The 27434-nt window shown below is 27.0% G+C and overlaps 1 protein-coding gene across 1 annotated transcript in view; it reads left to right on the top strand.

The window, feature by feature from the left end:
• LOC113560870 (neuroligin-4, X-linked-like) overlaps positions 1 to 27434 on the top strand; it is a 295089-nt gene that overhangs the window by 157688 nt on the left and 109967 nt on the right. Inside the window, exon 3 of the mRNA XM_026966983.1 lies at positions 2335 to 2496. Coding sequence (XP_026822784.1) covers positions 2335 to 2496 — 162 coding nt within the window. The remainder of the gene's footprint in view (positions 1 to 2334; positions 2497 to 27434) is intronic.

The raw sequence follows: 27434 nt of genomic DNA, 5'->3' as shown, positions 1-27434 counted from the left end.
TTCCGTAACAATAAACCATCTGTTTATTGAAAAATAAAAAAATCTACTTATAATCATATTATTATACCGCCTATATACGTACATACCTATTTATAATCTATTAGAACAATAATATAATATACGTTACCTAATTTTCAAAACTATAATAATATACGTCGTGCTCTATTGGACGGCGTGAGAGCAATTGTCGATGCGAGAGAAAAACAGCGGCAATGGTCGCGCGGTTATAATGTATTAATGTTGTCAATTTTGCCGGCCCAGTTGTTTTTGTGTCGCGGGTAGGCCGGGGGTTTCCGAGCGGGCGGTCGGCGGCGGTGGCGGCCGTACAGGAAGAAGAATGGTTTTGCACGTCAACGATACCCACGAGATGCGCGTAAAACCCGCGACCACAACCGTGTTAATGAAACGTGACCGAACACAACAACTACGGTCGTCGATGGCTACGGACGTGGCGGCGGTGTTGTAGGTACGGTTACGGTGGCGGAGGTGGAGGTAAAGGCGGCGGCGGCGGTGACCCCGTCCATTATTTGTCATCATTATTGCAGTTTCCGGTAAACGAATTTAAGGCCCTCCCCCCCAAAAAACAACCCCCCACCCCTTCGCGAGCAGGGGTCACAAATCTATTCGGGAGCAAATTGATTTCACGGGTCGACGGTATGTGATATCATTATGATATTCCCTACAGGGCCGGCCATTAGTCCGCGGGCGTACTTGAACGCAAACCCCTCTCCGCGCATCGCACGCCACCGCCTCCGGTTGCCGACGATTGATCCCGCCGGCTGCGATTCGGTTCGTCCGGCAGTCGGGTCGGATTCAAATTTTTTTTTTCGCATTTTTTTTTTTTTTTGCGTTTTCCGAATTCCATCGGTCGTGTTGTGCACCGGACACGCTTCGAACGCGACGTCGCCCGGCGGCATATGGCCCGCGTCGCCGACAGCTCCGCAGAGCCGAACATACCCGAAAAAATAAATAATAACGAAAACGATATGATGATATATACGTCATGTGGAAATTCGAAATCCGTCGCCCGCGTATCGTCACAGTTTTCTCTGACGTATTCCGATCGCTCTGTTATGTTATTATATTATTGTCGTGTCATCATTGTCGTTGTCGTTGTCGCGACACAGTATACCTATCTACGCCCTGCGGACACTTTTGATAATAATGTACAATATCGTAGTGCTCGCTGCGGAAACAACCGTTGTTTTGCTCATTAGCACTCCCTCGGCGTACTATAATAATAGTAACAATACATAATAGTATAATACGTTTACAGTGTTCGTACAATCGAAACGACGTGACAATTAAATCTAGAGATTTATACTTGAACAATAAATACTTCGCTACGGCGTTTACTACCGAGTTTTATTTCGGAATAATTAACATATTTTATATTAATTTGTCGAAAGTATAATATCGCAATAATAACGTATACTGGAGTCGTTACACGACGTCATAACGACTCGGCTTGTAAACTTTACATTTAAATTAACTTTTGTATTTATGTAATCTTCGCAGTTCTTTAATATTCAAGAGCCAGATGTATATAGACGGATAATATGTAAGAGTTTTTATTTTTATTTTTTATTCGATAATTGGTTTCACTAATTGATACAAGATTAAAACTCGAAAAAAGGGCAGCTAAAAAAATTAAGTCTGAAGCTAATGAGAATTTACTGAATTTTGGATATAATTGGCCATCACGGGAAAACTTTGGACGAAACCCAAAATCGATAGAAAGGCAACAAAAGTTGCAGTTTTGTTTACAAAATTATACAGTTTAGTCTTTAGTGTTTTATATTTTATGTGTCTCACATGATGTAAATAATTTTACGGTGATAATATATATATTTTTTTAATCGAATAAGTGTAAAAAAAAATTTGCTTGTTAGAACAAAGTGTTAAATATGTATATATTATATTTATTTTTTTCTAGACTGTAATTTGGTAGTTTTTTTTATTCAAGCCAAAACTAAAATATTGATGCAGAACACTAAGGACAAATACGTTTTATTAAGAATTTGGTTGAAAAGTATTCGATTTGTGAAATTACTAATATATTAAACTGAGTAGATACAAATTTTGTATAGGAAAAAAAAAATAGTAACAATCTTCATTGGATGTATCAATTAAATAAAAAAATAGTTTTTATTTTAAACTGAGCCAGCATTTATAGATGATTTAAATCATGATAGTACCCATCCTATTGTGTAACTTTGGATATATATTTGTGGTGTAAATAAAAACTAATTGTCTTTTGAATAAAATGTATAAATTGTTTAATTTTAAATGAAATTTATAATTTTCTAATTAAAATTTTATTTTATGTCATAGTGAATTTTCGAAGTGAGGACAAAATACCACTGAAGCCCGTGCTCGTGTTCATACATGGTGAATCGTACGAATGGAATTCAGGGAATCCATACGATGGTACAGTTTTGGCAAGCTATGGTGGTCTAGTCGTAGTCACCATAAATTACAGACTGGGAATATTGGGTGAGTATATAAATTACGATTAAAAAATAAAATAGTTGAACGCGAACATTTTTAAAGACGATACGTGTTTGAAATACTTAATGTAGAGTCTGTGAACGTTAATTCAGGTTAAGTACAATAGTTCGGTAGGTACACAACGATAGTGTTCTGTATACATTAAAATTTTCGATGTAATTTACACAACAAGGGTCAGTAATTGACCCCTTATGCTGTCCTTAACAGAAATAATTCAAGTATATTAATGCCAGTTTTACAAAAGTTCTAAATTCGACTAGACAAAGTGAAATTAAATTGAACACTGTGTAAACCACGAGCAGATTCAATGCAATAAGTTTGAATTTATTTCTAAGGATAAAAAATCGTTTTTATTTTAATTTGTAGAATGTAAATGCATATATAAATAAAATTTAACTTCTCAGGTAGGATAAGAAAAATCATGTTGTTAAATATACCATTCTTAATTAAAAAAAACTTTATAACATTATGTATTTACTATAAATAATGTGATACATGATAAAATATTTATGGTTGTAGCTTGTCCCAATAAGTACCATTTCTAGCCATTGAGATAAATATTGTTTCGTAAGTACAAATACGTTATGATTTCAAATAACTTAAAAAATATCAAAATTATATTGTTATAGATATTGATAAGTTTTTTAACATATTATCAAAAATAACTTAAATCATTGTAGTACTTAATATCTTGCCTGTATTTAGTTGTGTGCTTAGCAAATAAATATATTAAGAATACAATAATGATTTTTAAAGGTGAAACCGTTGTAAAATTGGTAGATACATTTTTTTTGTCGAGCGGGTACTTTGGGAATGCTTTAGAAATACGTTAAACTTTATCTCTTCATCATATTTTCCTGTCGTAAACCCTTTGAAAGCCGTAGTTCGTGTTCATTTTTCCTGAATTTTTTGACATTCCAGGCACCTTCCGTGTAATTACGATGACGCCTATTAATAATTCATAATCCCCGGCTGTAACACCGTTGCTGAACACGAGTTTAGTTTTTTTTTCCCCTATCATGTGTCATCGCCATGACGCATCGATGATTGATTACGTTTGGCACAGAGAAAAAAAATGGTGAGCGAAATATGACCGAAGACCATATCCGAACAGATATTGTTTTCCTGATAAATTAAACGTAAAAAACAAATTGTCGGTTGTCGGTGACATTCAAAAATACGGATTTGTGTACACAATCAGTTTTTTTTTTTTTTAATTATTTATAAGGACGGGGGAATAAGTTAGTACGCACTGTTATATTCGGTATTTAATACGGATAGAAAATATAATTCACTTTTGTTTTACTATATCTATTTTGATTTGACAAAATATAAAAACCGACAGACGTGCATTTTAAAAACAATTGTATAACAATTTATAGTAGGTTACTATTTTATATATTTTTTTATTTATATAGACCATATATCTGAAATCAGTGAATAAACTGTACATGACATTCATAAACATATTAATTATTGCAGTAGAATATTATTTTACAATTTTAAAATCAACAAAAATTGATATTATAAGAAAATAATTGCAGTAGGCTTGCTATAACTCACAAAATGAAAACAGTAAAAGATAATAATATATAAAAATATAGTTTAATTTTTTTTACTAATTTTGGATTATGCTCACAGTTATGCATAGGTACTAAAATAAACCATATATACGTTGTCTTTATTATTCTTTATACAGTTTTAGAGATGAATAATACCCGCCTAATAATAATGTATCTTATTTTTCAACGTTTTTAAATTTGACACTAAATTAATATGAGTTCGTACATAAATAAATCAATTTATCATACCGTCTTCGTTTATACTGACAATGCTTTTATTGCAATTTCTATTTCTTTTATATATTTCAAAATTACAATAGATTTTTCACACATTACAATTGTATACGTATATTTTTGTTTTAAAAAAAAAAAAAAAAAAACTACTGTAGTGTTCACAGATGTGAACGGTTATATCCGTATAAATATTGAATATTGCCAGTGGATTTGTTAACAAAAGTTTTGATAATATCGCAATAATACTTAAATTGTAAATCAGCTTACTTTCTGTGTACTGTAAACAAGTTTTTCAGCAGAATAAATGTAGCACATTTATAATAAAAATACTACGTCGAGAATAATTCGTTTTAACGTTGTATATTTTTTTTCCGAGATTAAATAATACGGAAAAAAAATACACGGCAGCTTTACAAAGACAACAATAGTATGTGTATATTTTTATTTTGAAGGGAACTTGCGGGGCTGACGAAATTAATTATTTGAAACCGTTTGGCAGTACTGATGTGTAACATTATGATAAAATAGTTTTAAAATTAATAATAATAATAATATCAAGCATCAATGCCAAAACTGTGACGTTTGGAGTAAAAATTAAAAAGTCCTTGAGTGTTTATGGCCATAAAAACCACACGTCTGGGCCCGCCGCTGCGCGTCGACACGGGTTTTGACACGAACATATACAGCCATTTAGGTGTAAAACGGTACACGCGATATTATAACAACATCAAAAATCAATTTCATGGTTGTTAGAGATTGACGTTTCGCCCAAGGCCAAGTGAATATCCATGCATATAATATGCGTATGTATCCACCGTGGTTTTTAAACGAAAAAGTAATTGATGGGTTTTACCCACCACAGACAAGAACCATTAAAACGGATTGTATTTTAAAATGTGCTTAGAGGGGCCGGGTAGTTCTTAAATTTAGAGTATAGCTTATTTTTTTTTTTTCAAATAATCCACCCCGTTTCGTGTTAAAAGCAACAGAGCGGAAAATTTAATGCAACTAAAATAGTTTGAGGCGTAAAAAAAACGCTTGTAACATTTGACGGCGATATTTTAATTCGACGACTCATTTCGTTCGGTAGATTTACATGAAATTATTATTACGGAGAAAAAATGAATAATTACTTTTCATCAAATAGAGAAATACGTAGTGTTTAGTTTGATCAAAGTCACGCAAGGTTTGTTTACATTCATAACAATTTAAATTATTTCAGATTCTGTTTTGTTGAATCAACACAAACTTAGGGTTTTAATGTTTGTATTGCAATAAAAAATATTTCTTGAAACATGTTTTTGAAATGTCACTTTTAAATAGGTACTAATAAATAACATACAATAGTCAATTATTTCCAAGCTGTGAACAAGTTTTTGACAGTTTTTGTTCCTTATAAACTTAGTATTAGTATAAGGGGACACATAACTCAGGTATTCGACGGACAACCACGATATTAAAAAAGTATTTCGAATATTGAGTTATGAAACTATTGATATTTATAAACTAAAAGAATATTTCCAATAAATTTAATTATGAAATCACAATATACAAACGAGTTTTCATAAATGTTGATGTTTATATCAATTTCAAAATAATTTTACTCTTAAAAACTAGCACACACTTTAAAATTTTTAAAAAGGGTCAATGTTAAGTGCTTACAACCCACTGATTCAATTTCACAAAGACAAGTGGCTCTTTGCTCTACATACCCTGCCAACACCCTCAGTAATTTCACATTAAAATGTGCATCCTCAACCCGAAACACTAATGGTACCTAACCTATATGAAACCTTCTTGTGCGTGACACTGATATATTTCCCGTACGACTTGTTCTATAATCGTTAGTCGTTACTCGTTACAAATCTTCAGTCCCGTATTTGAGCACTATTAATATATCGTAAACCGTTTGCTCTTATATTCAATATATACAACATCCATGTATTGCACTAAGTATTGCAATGCGTATAAAACAATTTGAATATATTATTACTTAAATACGTATTAAGGAAATATGGAAAACGAACAACACTGAATTGGTATATTTATTTTCTCGAGGAACTAATTTTTTTTAGTTTTGACAAGTTTCAAACGTATAATAATAACAATTAAATATATTCAGTTTATTTTTTTTTTCACATAAGACGGTCGACGGATTTTTGGTAGATGAGCTGGTATGAATGGACATTTTGTAATATAATACGACTCCATAAGAAAATAACAATCTTCAATTTAGGATCATTAATAAATGGATACCACCGGGTAGAATATTTTAGACATTACAATATTTGTCGTGAAAAAAGCACAAAAAATTATCAAATTAAAAAAAAAAAATTATACTAAAATTAAATTTATATAAATTTATGATGTAAGCTTTGTAAATATATTATATTAGTATGATGAAAATAAAATGTTATTGCGTTTATGGTATTTATTGTAATAATATATTACAATGACATATTTATAACATGCAATAATAATATTAATCAATACGTTATATAATGCATCTTAACACTTATCAGTTATCTAAGACATTTCTAAATAGTAAATAGATACTATTATAAATATATTTATTTTACTTGATTTTTATATTATTATTTAAATATAAAATATATATGTATATAAAGTATTTAAATTTCAATTAAATTAATTTGCAATGAAAGATAACGGTATAATTTAATAAGAATTAGCAATTAATTTTAACTTTAAGTGATAAAATAACAGTGATACGTAATTAATTAGTGTCTTCAACGAACCAGCTTTAATTTTTTAATTTTATTTTTTTTTATATCTATTATTATAATATTTAGTAACTTCCATAAAAAAAAATAATAATTAGGAATACACCATTCAGCAATTAATATTCATCGATTTTTAATTTAAAGATTCTAAGTTATGTAAATGCTTATTAAATACTATGCTTTAACAGTACTGTAAAAATATAGAATTTATAAAAAACAGAAAATAGGTTAGCAGTCGAATTGTAATAAAATATTCATTTATTATTTGGACTGCGTTAATGATGGTTTAGGAAAACAGATAAGTTTTGTCAGATCATAATGGAAGTACTGACACATTGGGTTAGCTCCATCAAAACATCGGGGCAGCAGTGTGACAGGTAAAATTGGATGCAACTTTTTTTCCCGGCAGAAGTGTAGGATCTATGCGAACATTACTACCGCAGAATTGGATGTACCTTGGGCGGGTTGGTGTTAAATCGTTTTCGTGACATCAATTGGGCTCGTCGCCACGACACATATGCACGCGGCACCCACACACTATTTATCCTCTCAGTCACGCTATCTCTTTCTCTTGCAATGTCACTCTCCGCTTTTCTCTACCAGTCGGATATCTCTATCGTACATACGTACAAGATAGATAACATGGCCTGTTCCGATGCATAAATTATAGATTTTACATTTCGTATTTCGACAAGGAGAGGAAAAGAGAAATCGCCCGCACCACCGTCGAAACTATAATGCTGTATATACATTATACACACATACGCATGGTATCCGAAACCGTCTATCCTATTTTCCGCTTTCAATTTTATCCTCCGCCTCACCACCCTTCTCTCATACAGCACGCACTCTGAAGACGATCTCTTTCGACGATGTCGTTCCCGAAGCCAACATCACCCGTGTGAACACAACCACACGTACACGAATAACCGTACACGCACATGGGTCTAAAGCCGGAAATACTCGGGGGTCCGGAGCTCACATAATATAAAGGACTGGCATTTTATTTATTTTCTTGTATATGCGCTGCTCCGCGGAGACGTATCCAATATTACACATGTCAATAATAATATATAATATATAATATGATATACCTAACATAATATATATATATATATATATATATATATATATATAGTGTGTGTGTATAAGCATATGCGCAAAGGTCGTGGTACACATATTATGCATCCACCATATTTGTGTTTTATTGCTGCACATGTAGTTTTATTTATTTTCACATTCATCCGCCGTTCATATGTACCAACTTATGTAGTAAACATCCGTCGACCGTCAGTATAAAATGGACATTATTAAAACTGCATAATATTATTGTTGTAAAAAGTCAATATAAAAACAATATAATACAAAGATCTATCTTTACATCTATATTAGATTCGTAATGTAAATGCATTTCACCGTTTGTAAATACGATCTAAATAAGGGCACGAGCGAATGGTCCAGCATCAACAAGTTGCACGATATACTAACTAGTATTAAATAATTACTAAGTACTAAGTTATTAAATTACACTGAAGTTAAACGGAAAAGCTTTCTCCGTTCGGCACCGTCTTAATAATTCTCTTCATTAGAAACGATAATTCATAGTGCAGATCAATCACTTTTGTGTACATAGAAATAGCTGTAGCACACTCGTTTATTGTTTTTTTAAATTTAATACAATATGAAGAACATTTTTTAAAAAAAAAATCGAATAAATTATATTAAATGTTAATATTTGTATAGAAACATAATATATTGTAAAATCAAAAAAACACTGATATTACAATCTCGACCAATCATAATTTTTTTTATTTTTTTTTTTTTAATAATAAATAACTTCACCGTTTGACTTTTCTATATTAATTATATTAGTTAACTGGCTATACATTAATACATAAATATAGTAATATTTAAATTTAAATAAATAATTATGTTTATAGTTTCTACCCAAACGTTAAGATAACATGAATAACACCAATAAAATAAAATACATAGAAATTTATATATCTGAATTTGTAGTTATTCATTAAATCGATATATTTTGATGAAGTAATTTGTTGTTTTTAATTGTCAATAATTTACATTTGGTCAAAATAATTAATAGCCAATAATTTATTTCAATTAATTTTTCAAATTTAACATTTAATTTAATTAAAATAAAATACAATTTTCAACTTAATTTATTTATTTATTGGTATATACTACATAATGATTGTATATTATATAATTCCATTTTAAACTAATCATATATTAAAATTAATTAAAAATATTCAAAATCAAAATCACCAAGTATGTATGCAATTTTAAAATTTCAATAAGTTTGTAACTCATAACTCACTACCAAATTAAAAGTTCACTCTTTTATTAAAGCTAACACATATGGTACCCATGTAATACGGATCAAAACATGTGAATGTAACGTCTACTATTTTTTTTGCTTTGAAAAATACTATATTTTATAATATAAAACTATATACTATAGCATAACTAATCTACTATAATTATTTTTATTTTTTCAGTTAAAATAAAACACTGTTTTTACATAACATTTCAGTGTCTTATAAAAATTACCAGATAAATCCCATACGATTAACTGCTCAAGATCATGTAACGTTATAGAGGATTTAAATGAACCCGAACATATGATTAGAAAATCCACTATACCATGTCACAAAGTGTTAAATAATTTTTTTTTGTCTTTTATTTTTTGTTAAAAATTATTACACATAACCACGATGACATATATTTTTTTAATGGATACTTGGAAATCGGCATTCAATTTCACAAAACGTATAATTCTTATTAGTTGTAATAGGTAGTTAGAATAATTCGGATGTGGAATGGATAAATCTATTGTAAAGTATGTTTTGTAAGAAAATTATTAACAGTAATTGAATGTAAGACTGGGCTAAGACCGGGTGATGTATTACTACGAGTGATGTTAAACTAGTCCTTGAAAAGGTGGTGAAAAATATGCCGGACATGGAAGAAATATAATTAATAGGACCTTATACACTATTTTCCTAAGCAGATGACATATTTCTACTAGAAAATCCAAACACGACGTTGATTAAAACACAAAAGAGCTAATAAAATCTATCTGCAATATGGGATTAGTAGTGAATGAAAACAAGACTAAATATATGATGTTGACATTTGACTTTTCGTGTTTACTTATGAGTAATTAGAGGACTTAAAATACTTGGAAACTAACATAAATTAAAAAAAAACATTAAGCATAATGAAATTAGGGTGAGACTAAATGTGGAAAATAGACGTTACATCACAATGAGTGAAATTTTCTCAACAAAGTTACTGTTAAGGCATACAAAAGAGCGCTTATAATGCATATACAGTGAACAGAAGCCACAGTGACGTACTTATGCGTGACGTGGTATAGTACTCAAGAAGGTGAAGAAAGAATGCAGTGTTTCAAGAGAAAAATACTGAGGGAAATATAATATAGACCAGTATACAGTAACCACCTAATTAGTTTTTATGAATGAACATATGCACATCTACAGCAGGTGTATAGTAAGCTGAGTTTACCTAATTTTTCAGTTAGAAAGTAGCTGGATTGTACCGGATATGAATGGCGAGTAGATGGCTCGCTAAGGAGACTCATTAAGAAAATCACCGGAAACAATTCATTGGGGAAAAAATACTAAGAGGCAGGCCTCGGTGGAGATGCACGATATGCAGTTAGATATGTAGTTAGATATGCAGATAGATATTTGAAGAAAATAAAATTAAATCGTTTCTAAATTTGAAAACAACGTTTAATATAAAGAGATAGAAGAGTGTATTGGAAGCGGCGATGGTCCTAAACGAACTGTTATAATCCTTAGAAGAATAACAGGTTAAATAGGTATATATTTTAATTTAAATGAGATTGATTCATAAAATAATTTATCGTTAATGACATAAATTTCATGTATGTATTTTTATTTGTTTATGTGTGATTAAAAATTCAAAACATACAAATATTACATTTCTAGAATTAGTCGCTAAATTGTAATATTTGTAACACAAACAAATTGCGTATGTAGATAAGAAATAATAGCGTAGGGCAATTTTTTTATTCGCTATAAAAAATTTGATTAGATTTTTACTATGTTAACAATGATATGGAAACCTTTTGTTCGTAAACAAATACGTACAGATAGTCTCACAAGACGATTCAATAATATTTAATCGTTAGAACATTTATGTCCACATAACAATATATTACCATCATCATTCATAGCTATATTTTTAAACATCAGATTTATGTAAGACACATCTTGCGCACTTCATAATAGTTGAATTTTAAAAAGATTAATGTTTTAAAAACTAGTGTCGGTGCTCCGGCTTTGTATTTCTTACTTAGATACCATGCAACAGTCTACAGTTGTACAATTTTGTTTAATCGCAACATTTATTTCATCGGTTTCATCTATTTGTTATCTACACCATGTTCTCGATCCTCGTTTGGGTGAATACTGCAGGTTTACTAATATTGCAAATTATTGCATTATGGCACTAAGTACACAAAAGAGGGCTAGTGTACGTTATGAGATTAGAGGTACAATAAATTGAAACTTTCTCGTTTCAAGAAGTATTTTTTTTCTCCAAAAAGTGTGAGATAAGAATAAGGTTTCCATACAAATATGTGAGTACGACGAAATTTCGTGTATGGGTGTATATGTATGTAAGTGTGTATGTATGTGTACACATGTTATGGTCGATGGAGTTCTGCTAATGGAGGAGCAAACATATGTGAGCGTACGTACGCGTATATAAGTAAGTTGATGTATTACCGAACGCGTCTACCTGCTTTACTCTGACCGTACTTTTCATTGGCCAAAATGAATAAAAATTGTCGTAGGATTCGACAGAAAAACCATTAACAAAAAGTGAAGAAAAAAAAGTATCTATTGGAGATGAAAATGTGTCGAAGTAGGTATTAGTGCTTTGCGGTGAATGATGAAAACCCCATTATAAAAAATTCAATTTTCAATACTTTGCCGTAACAATCAAAACACATCGCACAGCGATATGTTAAATCGTATTTTATATAATATTAGTTTATCACATTTCCATATTCATGTAAATCCAATAAGTACTTGGTTTTTTTAATAGAAATCTAGTAAATTTGTTCGGTTCGCTTGATAGTCATAAAAAATCGAAATAACAATTCGTATCTCAAAAGTGTATTTGTTGACAGCGCTCTAGTTAGAACATAAGTTGTAGTTCTACACTACTTTTACGTTCATTGGGTACTTACTATATACATCATTAAAATGCTCTATCGAAACAGTGAGCAAACATTGTTCTTCTACTAATTTTCTAGCTCATCACGTATGCAACTGTTTAGTTTAGACACATTTAAATAAGTTTTTATACACGACATTTTCTAGTTTTCTAATGTTATTTGGAAACTAACCATCATAAGTAAAATAATATAAATATACTATATATATATATATAAAGATATAGTCATGAGTATATATTTTCAGTTAAATTAGATACTATTTTATTATAAACATATAATTGTTTATTTTCTAAAAAACTAAAATTATCTTAATTTCCGATAAATTCATTAATAGCAAGCAACAGCATAGCAATACTTTTCTATTTACAACTACATTATATTTTTTTATTATACTACGAACAAGGAAAATATATTATTCTATTTTTTAATAATTAAATTTTTGTTAAACCTCTAGGCACATCGTTTAACTTTGTTTGTCGAATGTCTTTCAATATATAATTTTTTAATTAAAGCATGTTTATGTTTATGGAATTACTATTAACGGAAAATTGTTATAGTTAATACTATTAAATTTATGTTAATGATTAATAATAATAAAAATAGTAGAATCATAGTTTTATATTTTTTCCCCGACTATCGTATTATATGTTCAGTTTTTAGTTTTACATAATAACAACAAAATACATCTTAAAATAAATGATAAATAACTATATGTCATTGATTATATTAAAATTTTTATAATGATGTATATACAGATTTATCTTATTATTGTTATCTTTAATGTCATTATAATATAATAATATATCTGAAATCTTCGTTGGATATAAAAACATGCATTTTTAAATTAATTTAAAAATACATATTTTTCTAATGTTAATTAGTTCCATCAAATTCTCAAAATGTAATACTACTTTAGTATCTTATTTAGTGCAATGAAATTATTATAGTTGTACACCTGTGTTTTGCTCTCAGAGAATGGTTCCTAAGTACAAGGTTTCTAAAACTTTTAAGTTACATGTCTCGTTTAATTAAAAACCAGTAAAATAATGTACTATAGTTAAAGCATGTACGGAATTACTGTCATTGTTGTGTTAAATAAATGAGAAAAATACCTGAATTTATAGTAAAGATATTATATTATTTAATGTACGGGGGCTGTAAATTGTATTCTTTTGTATTGTCCTAGCCAAATAAAATTTCTATCAGATAGTATCAAAATATTGATTAAATATTAGTACATAAATATATACATATATGTATCTGTGCGTGTATTTATATTTAATTATATAATTTAAAAAAATATTTATAATATATTCACTTATACCATGTTTAAAAACGGAAATTGCTGATCATGTAGTTTTTCTAACTATCACCCTTTGTTTTTGGATGTCATTTTAATTAATTCACAATGATGACAGTCCTAAAACTCCTAACTTATTCGCGTTGCTTTAGAACAACATGCAAGCATATATTATTTATATGTTACATAATATCGTATACGTAACAGAATTACTAATGATAACACCGTAAAATTTAATATGCTTAAGTAAATGTAAAAAAGAGAGAGATGGTGAGTGTAATAGGGTTCTGTATTGTAGATATGTATATAAATGATATCATGCTAAAAAAGAAAATGATGGCAAAAAGAGAATTCTTAAGAGAATACATAATGAGAAGTACGAAGAATATATTATATGGGGAGGGCTCTGGAAACTGCATGGAACGTAGACATAAAAGTATAATAGTTTTCATAAACATATGATTAATATTTTAAGTTTTAACCAACCGTGTAATGTGTTGAATTATTTTAAAACAAAATAACCATGTCATTATTTTTTTATGAATATTCATGTACGTGATTAAACTATTTTATTAATAATAATATTATACTAACATACCTACATATAATACATTACTTAGTTAAGTAATGTAGCTAGTAACTCGTATTGCACTTAATACAAACTATCAAAACATTTTAATTTTTACATCTTAGATATCAATGTTACGTCACATTTTTTAACTCTCGAGTAATAAACAGATAAAAATCATAAATAATATATGTATAATAATATTTCGATGTATTTTATAATTACCTTTTCTTTTTTTTTCTTTTTTTTATCGTAATGACTTTTTATTACAGTTTTAATAACATAATGAGAAACTCAATTTAATGATAAATTAATATATATTATTGTGAAAGAAGTGCATTTTAATTGTGTGCGCAGGTGTTCGTGTATAGTGTTTCGTTTGTCAAAAACTATTATGGTCATGATTATTATTTTTCGGCCAAAAATACAATATTTTTAACGTCGCATTTACACTGGGCCCGGAGAAGCGTTATTAAATCGAAAAGTTTGCTCATAAATATTAAAAATCGCATACAGGCCAACGAGGGTCGGATGGGATACCGCGGTCGTGGGGAAAGTCGCTTTTGTTTGGCGATCATGCACATACGCATAAAAGCGGTTTACGTCGTTTCTAACTTGGACCGCTTCGGTAAAAAAAAAAAAAAAAAGAGAAAAAAGAACGCTTCCTAAGCAAGAAAAACTGCCTTTACGCCAAAAAATAAATAAAAGTGTGAGTGTGTGAATGTGTATATACGTATCATTGTGTGCCTGTATATTATATTATTCAGATACATATTATACAATATAACATAAATATGCACTAGTACCAGTATTACCGCTGTCGTCTGCGAGTTGTTATTATATATGAATAAAATATTTATACGTTGCGCGATAGGTGAGTTGAAGACGATGAATAATTTCCTTGTGAAATTGTTCCGAATCGTTCCTCAGCCGTTGTTATAAAGAAAGCTGACATCGGTTTATACTGTGTGTGTACGCTCTTCATAATTTTCTCAGTGAAAATTTAAAATGTTTATTACAAAAAAAAAAGGTTAGGTATGTACGGTGTACACGTAAGCGCACTTCTAAACGAGTGTCCGTTGAATTACAACCTTCGTCAACCCAATTATACATGTACACATATAGACGCATGCATAATATTCTGTTCTTTACGATTGTTCATTTTGGTCTACCGAATATTGGAATGTTCGCGAACCACTCATCATTGTTATGATATACATATATATATATACGAAAATAAAAATCTCGGTGCATCGACGTCCACTCGATGGGCGTCACCGACTGGACCGACAGCACTGTATACAGCGAGTCGTTAATTTTATATATTTCGCATTATTTACTACCAGTCTATTTAGTCGGACTCGTGTTTAATGGTCGTTCATGTTTAAATTAATTGTCCAAAATGAAACAACTGTGTTATAGAGAAATTATTATTACGAGTTCACAGAAGAAATTATTGTTTGTCTTATATCGTATTGTAAGGACATACTCAATAATATGTCACCGCAAAACGTAGTAGAATCGTTAAATCTTTAAAACAGAAATTAATGTTTTATCGGCAGAATTGAAAAATAATATTTATTCGAGTATTTTTTTTTTTTTTTTTATAAAATCATCATAAATTACGAAACACAAAGTTACAATATTGCAATATATGTCAATTTTTGATATTATTTATATCGTGTAATAACAAAAGACTACGTTACTATATTGTGATACGCGATACACCAAGTATAATATAGCATAATTTAATACGGTTTCGAGGTTATAGGATAATATAATATATTGAATTATAAGTATTTATTTACATTTAATTATGTAATGCTATGTATATTGTATACGTTTATATTTTTGTTGCGATGTCTTTAAAATGAATATCGTGTTTCAAAAAAGGTCTCCAAAACACACGTCAACAAAATACTTAACGAAATTGATATAATAAAGGTACATAGTATAGTGTGTGATTGGTAATATATTAATACAAGTCCTGTGCATAATGAATAACAGCGGTGGTAATTATCGGCTATGGTATTTGTATTCGGACACTGAGTCGATAATAATTATTATAACTGCCGTAAGTCGTAATCCATAATTAACCCGAATAGTATATTTTGTCATTATATTTATTATTTTTATCGTTAACACCGTTGAAGCTCGTATATGCCTACAGCATAACGTAATATAATCTAGTTTCCGGGCCGGAAGCACGGTTATTGGATTTTCACTAGGTAAATCCTCCTGATACCGACATAGCATTACAAGTACCTGTTTCCAGGAGTGATGTTTATTTTTTCAATTCGGTTTTGCAAAATCGATTGCCTCGAAATTGAGAACATTTTCTCGGCGTAGCGCGCCACGAAATTCGGTTATATAACATTATCGACAAGAACGCCTTTGGTGCGCACCGAGAATGGCCGGTACTCCGATAACTGTATAAATATCCACAGTAGGTATAATAACATTATAATACTGCGTTTCTCTTAACGTTCCGCGCCAAAGATATACATATATATATATTATGATAATATGTAGGCACCGCAAGAGGAATATTGCGTGTTTGGGTACATTGCGCGCTAACACATCGTGCACAGTCGGTCAACAGATACTGATATAAATATAGATCCCGTCGGTATATCGTAGTACCTAAATAACACTTTATTCAGCTGCGATAGGTGTATATAAAGCGCCTCCAATTAACGAATAACCGTAATTTATACAGTTTTTTTTTTTTTTTTTTACATTATACATTGTTTAAATTTTATATAACCCTTGCCCATAATAGCGGTATACCTACGAAATAATAAAACACGATAGATTATTAATTGCCGGGCATTATTATTTATTATTATTTAGATTTTATTTTTCGTAGGATCAAGTGTAATTGTTTGTGCGTGATTTTTTTTCTCTTTTAACTTGGCAGCCGGTGTCCTGTACGATAATGGTGCAATTGGTCAAAAAATAATTGTTTAAATTTAATCTTTATTTTATTTTTTTTTTTCATATTATGCAAAATAATCAACACGCCGGTTTTGTACATCTTTCAAACCGAGTTGTGCTCTGAGCATGTCATAACAATAGAAATGCAATAAAACGTTTATATTGTGATTATTGTAATAACAAGTGTGTACAATAATTTATGACTGTTTTTAGAAAAATTAAAACGTTTCTCCTCATTTGTAATAATCACGAGGTCAGTGAAAAATTTTAAAAAGAACTTACAGTCACCGTAGATAGATTTATACCCAGTTTAGCTAGACTACTGTCAACTATATCAGTAAGCTCCGGAATTACTGCGGTTGCAGTGTTATGCAAACGTTTTCGTGTATAGTTATAAGTACACAGCGTTATATGTGAGGTGGCAGTAATATGGCGCCTTCTAGTTTTAGAAAATCCGTTTAAGCTGGATTCACATTTTAAATATTTGATGGTAATAAATTATACGAAGATAAGAAAATTAGTTTATATTCACTTTACGCGTGCGACTTTTCATAAAACATAATATATAATATTTTTTCAATTACTATAATAAATTATCACGATTCAACAGACTATTTTAGATAACGAGTATCCATTATATTTCATAAATATACTATTTGTAATTAAAAAAAAAAATACTTCCGTCGTACTCTATATTAAATCATAAATATTTCACAACCTTGATAGTTATTAATTTTTAAAATTTCAACAATATTGTTTATTTGTTTTTATTTTATCGTGCGAACGTATATTTTCATCCTAATAATCGTTTTGGATTTTGCGTCTAGACTCACATTTTTAAAACCCATAATATGTATTATCGGTAATTTTAATGTTATGATGCTTATATATTTTTCCAGTGTACCATTGTTAATACATTAAATTATATGGTCGTGTGGACTGCTCCACAGTTTTTAAATTCAATTCGGTTAAAGTAATGTAGTTCAACGTAGTATTTACTGAATGGACTTGGACATTTTAGTTCGTATTTTAAGTCAATTACGATAGTGACTATAGTTCATTCAAATGGATAGCACGTGCTACTGGATCTTCGTTCATAAACATTACCTTTGTTAAGTTATAATCAAAATTGACAATTTATTTTAACATAAAATTGCTATTAATTTGTAATGTATAGAAAAGTATTTATTATACGCTCAAGCATCACTTATCAATATTTTTTAAATATTTCAAATACTAAAATTTAGATAAAATATTTTCATTCCATCACTACATGCTTGATAACTGTAATACATATTAACCTAATGCATAGTAATAACTCAACGTTAAAAAAACAGATAATATTATAATATTTATTTCTGATGAAAGGGACGACATTTTAGGTACAGTCAACTCCGTTAAGTAATTGATAAGTTTCTCGTACTCTTTACATTGTTTAAACTAGTATATTGTATAATGTTGGCTTTCTTTTATGTAACTTACTATAAAGAGTGAAGAGGAAAAAAGGAATTATTCTTTGGGAAATAAATCGCCTCTGGAACGGTAATAGACTCTTTAAGAAAACCGCTTGTCGCTCTCTGGTTTTCGCTGAAAGCGTATACATCTATCTAACTTCAGAGTTACCTACTAGATTCGATTGAAAAATTGAGTGAGAGAGCATCAGCAAACCGAGTTTGTGTATGCATGTAAGTGTACACGAACCAGACTTATGGATAAGTATTTTTACACTCCGTAAAATACGAAAATATTTCAAGAAAATGGCCTCTTTTTCACGAAATCACCACGCTAATTTTACATTGTGTAAATTTTTCACAGCATAATCATTCAATTTCTAAAATAAAATATAATTCACACAAAATTAATAAAATTATTTTATTATAAAATATTTAATACAATACTCGATTTATACATTTATAGATAAATTTTAATTTTAATTTATACTAAATAAACAAAAAAGAAAAGTATATTAATTATAAATAATTTTTTTTGATTTTTATTTATTTAAGATATGCTATTTAAAAAAAATAGTTATGATAACGGATATTACATTTCATACTAATTCTACCTTTAAAACAAGCATATTGTTTAGATGGATATACAATGTATATTCTTGAGCGTATAGGTACACTCATACGCAACAACTTAGAAACCACTAACCTTCTGATAAAACTTGAACAGTTTCATGTAAATCTATACCGAAACTAGATATATACTTGAATTACGACTTCATATATCAAAACTATACACAGATATTGTAGAGATATTAACTAATTATTTAATAATCAATAAGTATTTGCATAAAACTTTCCAATTTGTATCAGGATTAAAGTTGTCAGGATTTTTTAAGATGTTCGAGTAAGAATTCTTGTAAGTATGCGCTCATTTGTAATAGATACCTATTATGTAATAGTACAGACTAAAAAACTTATTTTCCCTCTATTTAAATTAAATTAAATTTATTTACATTTTTGTATGTAGCTTTAATATAATGACTATTATTAGTTAAATATTGAATAATATTATAATGCATTACTTATTTAATTGATATTTAAGCGAACATAAATTAATCATGTTTGTATTGTAAAAAATAAAGCATGTTATTATAAACAATTAAATAAGTAAATAATATACCTTGTAATAATTTTATTTTATCAAAGTGAATGACTACATTAAATAAAAAGTTACTCGGCATAACACTTGGAAGACACATTAATTCCAAATTATTGTATTTCACAGAGTATGAAAAAACGTTTAAATTTCTTGAAAACGACAACTTTTCATGAAAACTTTGGTTTTGCAAAGTATATGTGTGTTTTAAGGAGAAAAAATACTGATTCATAAAGTTTATTATTTTGTATAACAAAGAAATTTTTAGTATTGAATATTTTAAATAATTAAATGCTTAATAAACTGTACATTTTACATTTTCTAAATTTTGATATAATTAGTACAGCATATTTCTATAATTCTCATATTATTGTTAATAAAAAAAAAAAAAAAAAATACATTGTCAAATTATTACCTTTATTTTTTTTATTAATAATTTGATTTTGTTTAGACTTAATTTTTGTAAAATGTTTGTAACAGTTTTAAAAAAAAAAATATATTAATAATACAATGTCGTACAACATATAAAGCATTTAAAAAAAAAAATAATAATTTATTTTATAGTTGTAATTAAAAAATATATATAAATAGAATTTTATATCATAAATCAATTGTCTCAATTGTTTTTAATATATTTTTCTCGTATAATACAAATATAATGAATTCCAAAACAGTATTTAACATAAATAACTTTAGTTGAAATAAAAGGTTTTCATTACTCCATAAAACTTAAGACACTATAGAAATGTTTATTTGTTTTAACAAAAACAAAAAGTTAAAAAAATATCTATTCGATTTATGTAACGTGATTTTTTCTTAACTTTACTAAAATTATAAATATTTAAAGTCACCCCACATTTCAAGAGTTTATGCTTTCATGAATGTCGACTCGCAGATCTAAATAAATAGTTTATGCATGTTATTAATACGTAGATGGTTATAATTCAGTTTATTCTGGAAAACTTTACGTCCCTTGTCCGTATGCAACGAAAATTATTCCCAACTTAAATTCTCACCAAAGTTTATCGTATAATAAAATAACTATATGAATAGTAAAAACCATTTAAAATAAATACATGTTCCTGCTTCCTAGAATATTATTCTGTCTAATTTGGTGAGTTTAAATGTTGAATGTATAAGTCCAACGCCATAATATTCAGTGCAACTAACTAGAGCCTAGCAAATTATGTATAATTTCCGGTAGCCAAATGTGAGTCCATGCTCCGTTCGTCCATCACACACAGTGATTTAATTCATCGTGTTTAGTGAACATAATCTACAATTATGTTATCTGAAACGTTCTCATCCATATTTCATCCTTAACTGAAACACGAGGTGCCCGTTACCGGTAATTAAATTAGTGTATAACACTAAATCGCCAGCTCGTATGTTTACTCTCGTCCAACAACGTCAGCCATAACCCAATATTTATCGACATTATAGAATTACCATTCGGTCGAAAATGTCACTGGCAAAAATCTGGTATTGATTAATATTTTGTGTGCAAATAAATAATACATGTTTCGAAAGGACACTCGGACTGTGTGATATCAAACAATTACTTTAAAGTATAATTCGTTTGTACATTTTTTAAAGTGATCAGAACTTTGTGAAAACAAATTAAACGTTAATAGAGTTGACATTAAAATTAAAGAAAAAAAAACTAAAAAAGATGGTACACAGACACGGTACAGTGACATAACGTCAACGTCTACAATTATTTGTATGGATAATGTATTTTTATAGTTGTTTTAAATTATATTTGTGACTTATTTTCGTATTATAAATAAAGTACGATGATGACATTTTTGTCGGTACTAAATTTAATAATTATTAAAATTGTATAACATATAATATATTACAGTTGTAAACTTATAAATAAATACCGACGTAGCTTAGAGCAACGTGAATAGTGTCAGTGTTTAAATAGTTTAAAATCAGCCTAAAGGTTTTGAAAACTTCATTGTGTATAGAAAGTAAAAATAAACGTGATGCAAAAAAAGTTACGATTGCAATAAAATATCCAAATTTGTTAAAGAAAAAAATCTATATATTTTAAATATTCAATTTTATTATAATTGAAATGGAAATTACTATACAAAAAAAAAATGCGTCAATGTTTTAAGTATTATTTAAAATTAATAACTGCAAGATAAGTTTATTAGAATTCTTCGAATTTATACGAATTTTTAAGCTAAAAAATTGTTAAAATCAACATTCAAAAATAAAAAAATTCAAACATTTAAAATATTTTATTCATTTTATTTTACATAATCATGAAATTATAATTTAAGTAATATAGTGTTATGTTTCATGATTTTACTATAAATGTTTTTGAATTATATTTTAAAAAATTTGATGAGAAAAAATTCTTCTTTTTTATTTGAAATTTTGAATCTAAATTTAAATATAACAAAAAATTAAGTTTACATTGTAAAAAACTTATGTTGCGTAGATTTTTCGGTTTTCTATAATTTTCTTTTGTTTAAAAGTATTATGTTTTTTTTACATTTATTTATACTGCTATATCAAATGTTTATCAATAACCACTATAATAGTAGAAATAAAGCATTTTTATTGCTTTAAAATATAGTGATTGACAAAAATATACAAATCATTGTAACACCAATAAGTTCTTCAACTCTCCTCAAAATTTAAAATCTATAATAGCATAATAGTAAATAAATCACAATTATATATTTTAATTTTAATTTCAATATGGCTAACTTCATTTTCAAAATAAAAATATAAAAATAAAGAATAAATTAATTTTAATAAATTTAAAATAGATATAGTATCTTCAACTTTTTTGTGAAATATTTAATTTAAATTAACTAAATATAAAAATGTTTCTTAAAACATATTAACTTAATTAATAATATACTATACTATTGAAATAAAAATGGCTAATATAAAAATTTAACGAATGGTGTTATTATAATATTCTGTTTTTATGAATTCTATTAATAAATATATTATTATGAAAGATATCACTGATGCTTAAATCTGTTCATTAAAAATAAATACATAATATTTTACTTTTAATAACATAAACTCATATACAGTTATAAGTTAACATTTTTTTTTAAATAAATTTTTTTTTTAATTAGTATCAATTCGAGGGCATTGATAAAATTATCAACAGATTTAGAATATTTAGTTAAAAATGAAATCTACAAATGCAATTTCTGGCCAATTCATAAAATATTTGAATATAAAAAGCTAATAGAAAATGGAATTTTAAAAATCTTGAAATGAGAAAATGTTTACACTAATTCAATAAAAAATAGAAAATCAAAAAAAAAAAAAAACAAGAAAAAAAATTAGCGTTGAAGAAGAATTTAATATTTTCACAAAAATATTGAAAAATACATACCTATTAAAATAAATTATACTAAAAGTAATAAAAAAGTAACTTTTAGTATAAACAACCTGTGCTATGGAATAACTAAAAAATTTAAAACTACAATATAAATTAAAAAATAAAGCAACCAATAAATATAGAACAACAGACTAGTCAACAAATCAATAAAATAATGTATAAAAAAGAATGTATGCAATTATAATGATATGTATCATAGAATTAAATTAAAAAAAAAATAACGAAAAAAATATACGTCAACAAAAACTATTATCCAAAACATCACAACTACATGGAATGAAATCAGGTATAAGAAACACAAAGAATATTACAAACACAAGTATTAAGATTTTACGAACAAATTATAATTGATGATTTTTAAATTATTAATATATTAGAAAATTGAGATAACAATAACAGCTGAAACGTAGACAAACATTTTCAAAATAATAAATTACAAGAAATACGAAAATACACCTAAGATACATAACAAAATAACAAATCAATTACTTATAAGCTTAATAAAACGATAAGTTACAGTTGCGGTTGCTGTGGTCCAAATAATTTACCTTTTATGTTTCTAGATAATATTTACCTTTATACAGCATGAAATATCTTTTAAAGCTTTACAGATTATGTCAAAAACAGATCCTATCAAAACAATAAAGGCTATCTTTAATTTTACCAAATACAAACGAATAAGAACAATTTTCATAACATTTACATAAGATCATTTCTTCAATTAGAATTTAATTTCATCAATTTTTTTTTTGGTCTAACGTTTTTGCCCTTCCCCGACCACAAATAAAATTACCAACAAAACTTTATTTTATATGAATATTATTACTTATTAGTAACCAATATTAGTTATTTACTAATTAAAAACAATACATTTTTGGATAAACAAATTATGAAATCATTGTTTTTTAAGTGATATTATATTTTATTACTTCTAATACCTTAAAATAGTGATTTAACTGCTAGGAATTGTCATAAGTCACCAGGGTTGGCAGTTTAATGGCCAATTTCAATTGAACGGTCGCATTGAGTATAGGCACCTAGGGAATAGGAAAACAATGTAAACTATTATAAGAACCGAGAGTGTATAATATGGTTATTGGTTAGTAACATTTTCTTCCTAAGTATGCTTTTAAAAAATTATTGTATAAATTGTTGACAATAAAATAATCGAAATATATAACAATATAGTATACAACTACTAAGAATAATAATTATAGAAATAAAATTTATATTGTATATTAAATGCGTAAAAAAATATAATGTTAATAATTATTTAATTTAACTTAATAATTATATTTTATATTGATAAAGTATATTGTTAGTCGATGGTTTCTTTCAATCGTTTAACCTTTCAATATATCCATAATATATAATGAATCATTTTTAATAGTTCAATTTCTCATTGTTCCTACTTGTGCAAGGTACATATTATTGTAAAATTTATAATAATAGAAATTAAAAAAATTAACTATTTAGTATTTATAAAGTATGATAATACAACCAACGTATAATTTGTTAGTCGTAATTAAATAATCAGAATGATTTTACATGATACGTCACGTATAGTTCATAACAATAAATAAATTTAAATCTATATTTTTACTTTTATAAATAATAACAAAAATACATATTTATTTTTAACGGAAAATGGGAGTGTATAATGATAAATGTGTTCACAATAAATTACGAATTTTTCCATGTAAATAATTTTGAATATTGCATTTATAAACACCACGACCATTTAAATAGGCAATATCAATTTTTAATGTTACTAAAAATAAATATATAAGCAGTAGCATGTCTAATGTAGCTTAATCTGTATATAACGATAAAAAAAATATAACGCGTGTAAGATAACATATTATTATTTATTTTGTTTAAATTATAATATATAATATAATAAAATAAAATAAACATAATATATATTATAATAATTTATTACTGTATTTACATTATATAATTAATTAAACATAATTCCTCAACGGTTAGACATTTTTAATTTATTTTAATAATATGCGTTTCAAGTATAAAACACATTTTTAGTGCCATAATTTTTCGTTAAGAATGAACATAAAACTTATGATCTTAATTTTATTTTATTTCGTATTTCGAATTAAATTATAAATATAATAGAGTTTCTCTAAATCTTTTACTTGATTAATGGGAATTCTTAAAATATTTGACGCTCACTAGGTAGGTCCCATTATTCGTAATATATTCTGCTTAATTTAACGCGAAAAGGTTGATTAAAAATAAATAATGCTACAAGAAAGAGGAGGTACTGGGTGCACAGCAAAATTAATAAGTTAATGTAAGAGTATCTTCTTTGACATACAAAATTAATTAAAGATTATGTATAAAAACATTTAAAAATAATTTAATATCAAATGGGTATTGAATCATTATAGTTTTTTCCAACAAATTATATTGAAATACAAGTTATGACTTATTAATAATTATAATTACACAGATATGTCATTATATTCTAATCCGCTCCTATAAGATATTTATAAACACATATTTTCTATTTAAAATATTTCAATATTTTATTGTGAACTATTTATCGTAAAATAATATTTAAAGCTAAAATGCATAGAAAGTCACAAATATATCAAATTTGTGTTGGTACGTTATATATTTTATGTGCTTTGTGTATTATCTATGGATATAACACTAAACCATAAAATAAATGATACTTGTTTAAAGTTTTTGTGTTTCAATAAACAAATCGACACTATTGTACATTCTCTGAAATGTATAAAAAATAAAAAAGCATAATATTTTTAGCGTTTTTGTAATAAAATATTTTCAATTATTGTATTATGTATAAGATCATTATCAAGTCGATTTATACCAACTAGATTTTATAAATTCTATTTGCTTTCTAAAGTTTGGTTGTGGCATTATATTAAGATTATCATAATTTTCTGGAAAACTTTTTTATATATATATGTATGTATTTAACGGTAAAAAAACCAATTACATGAAATTATTAATTATGAACACAGAAAATTTGAAATATAGAAAAAAATTACATTTAGTATAAACAATTACATACAATAATGAATAAAAATCGAATACATAAAATACGAACATTTAAAAAATAGTTATTTAGGTAAATATTGTTAGAATTAAATGTAAAACTAAAAAAAATAAATTTGTACATAATTTTCAAAAATCATATTGTTTATAAGAACAGCGTATGTATAATTAAATTTATGTGTGTGTTATTATATAATATATTTGATGACCTAGTTCTAAGTTATTAAAAATCAATGGAATAAAAAAAAATATCAGTTTCAAAAAATTTACTAATGCAGTTAGAAGTTTAAACAAAAATTGTAGTTAAATTATTTTCTTTCTATTTGATAAATTATGAATATTTAAATGTTTCCGAAAATAATTGGTATAAAATAAAAATAATGAGGTAGGTTCGTGTAAAATGCTATATATTGACTGTTATGATATTTAAATAATTTAATAAAATAGTCAAGTTATTCTACTCTCATTTTTTTAAAAAGAATTATATTATTATCGTAACTACAGAAAAATATATGTATCTAAATATATTGTAACTGCAGATTAATATATGTATATATTGTTTTAAAATAACAAATGTAATTGAGTTTATTTTTCTTTTAAAATCAACGTTATTAAATATAAAATAAAATAAATACAAATAAATCACATTATTTTTTTTTTTTTAATAATATATACAGGGAAATATCTTTATAAAGGCATTCACCTATTTTAAAATATAAACTATAAATTAATAGAATTACATGACGTGAGATAGCACACAGTAAATTGAAAACCAAGGGTACAAAACAATTTCATTGTATATTAATTTAATAGCAACAATACAATACCTTGTATAACTTATATCAAATGATTATTAGTTACAAAATATGAATAAAATACTATATAAACACTAATCGCTTTTATAAATTGTAACGTCTATTATTTTACTTAAACATTATATTATATACAAATCATAATATGCTTTTTAATATAACATTGCACATTCTTAAATATTAAGAATTTACGTGTTATTTAAACTTTTAAACTTTGTAAAATAATAATATATTTCTCTAGCTAATTATTTATTCGCATATATAATACGCCATATTAATTTTTTTTGTCATTGCTCAAGATCGAATAGCAAATATAAATTATATTTAATTTTGCTATACTTATACAATATGTTTTAGATGAAACAGAGATATCTGTATTATCTTTTCAATATTTCAATACGATTACAACAAGAAACGATGAATAATCACGTTATAATACATTTTCTTAATAAGCTAATAGTAATTTCAAAATTAAATTTATACG

This window comes from Rhopalosiphum maidis, chromosome 1 (assembly GCF_003676215.2).
Source record: "Rhopalosiphum maidis isolate BTI-1 chromosome 1, ASM367621v3, whole genome shotgun sequence".
Classification (NCBI taxonomy): Eukaryota; Metazoa; Arthropoda; class Insecta; order Hemiptera; family Aphididae; genus Rhopalosiphum; species Rhopalosiphum maidis.
Note: the sequence above shows the minus strand (reverse complement) of the source record. Positions and strands in the feature narration are given on the sequence as shown.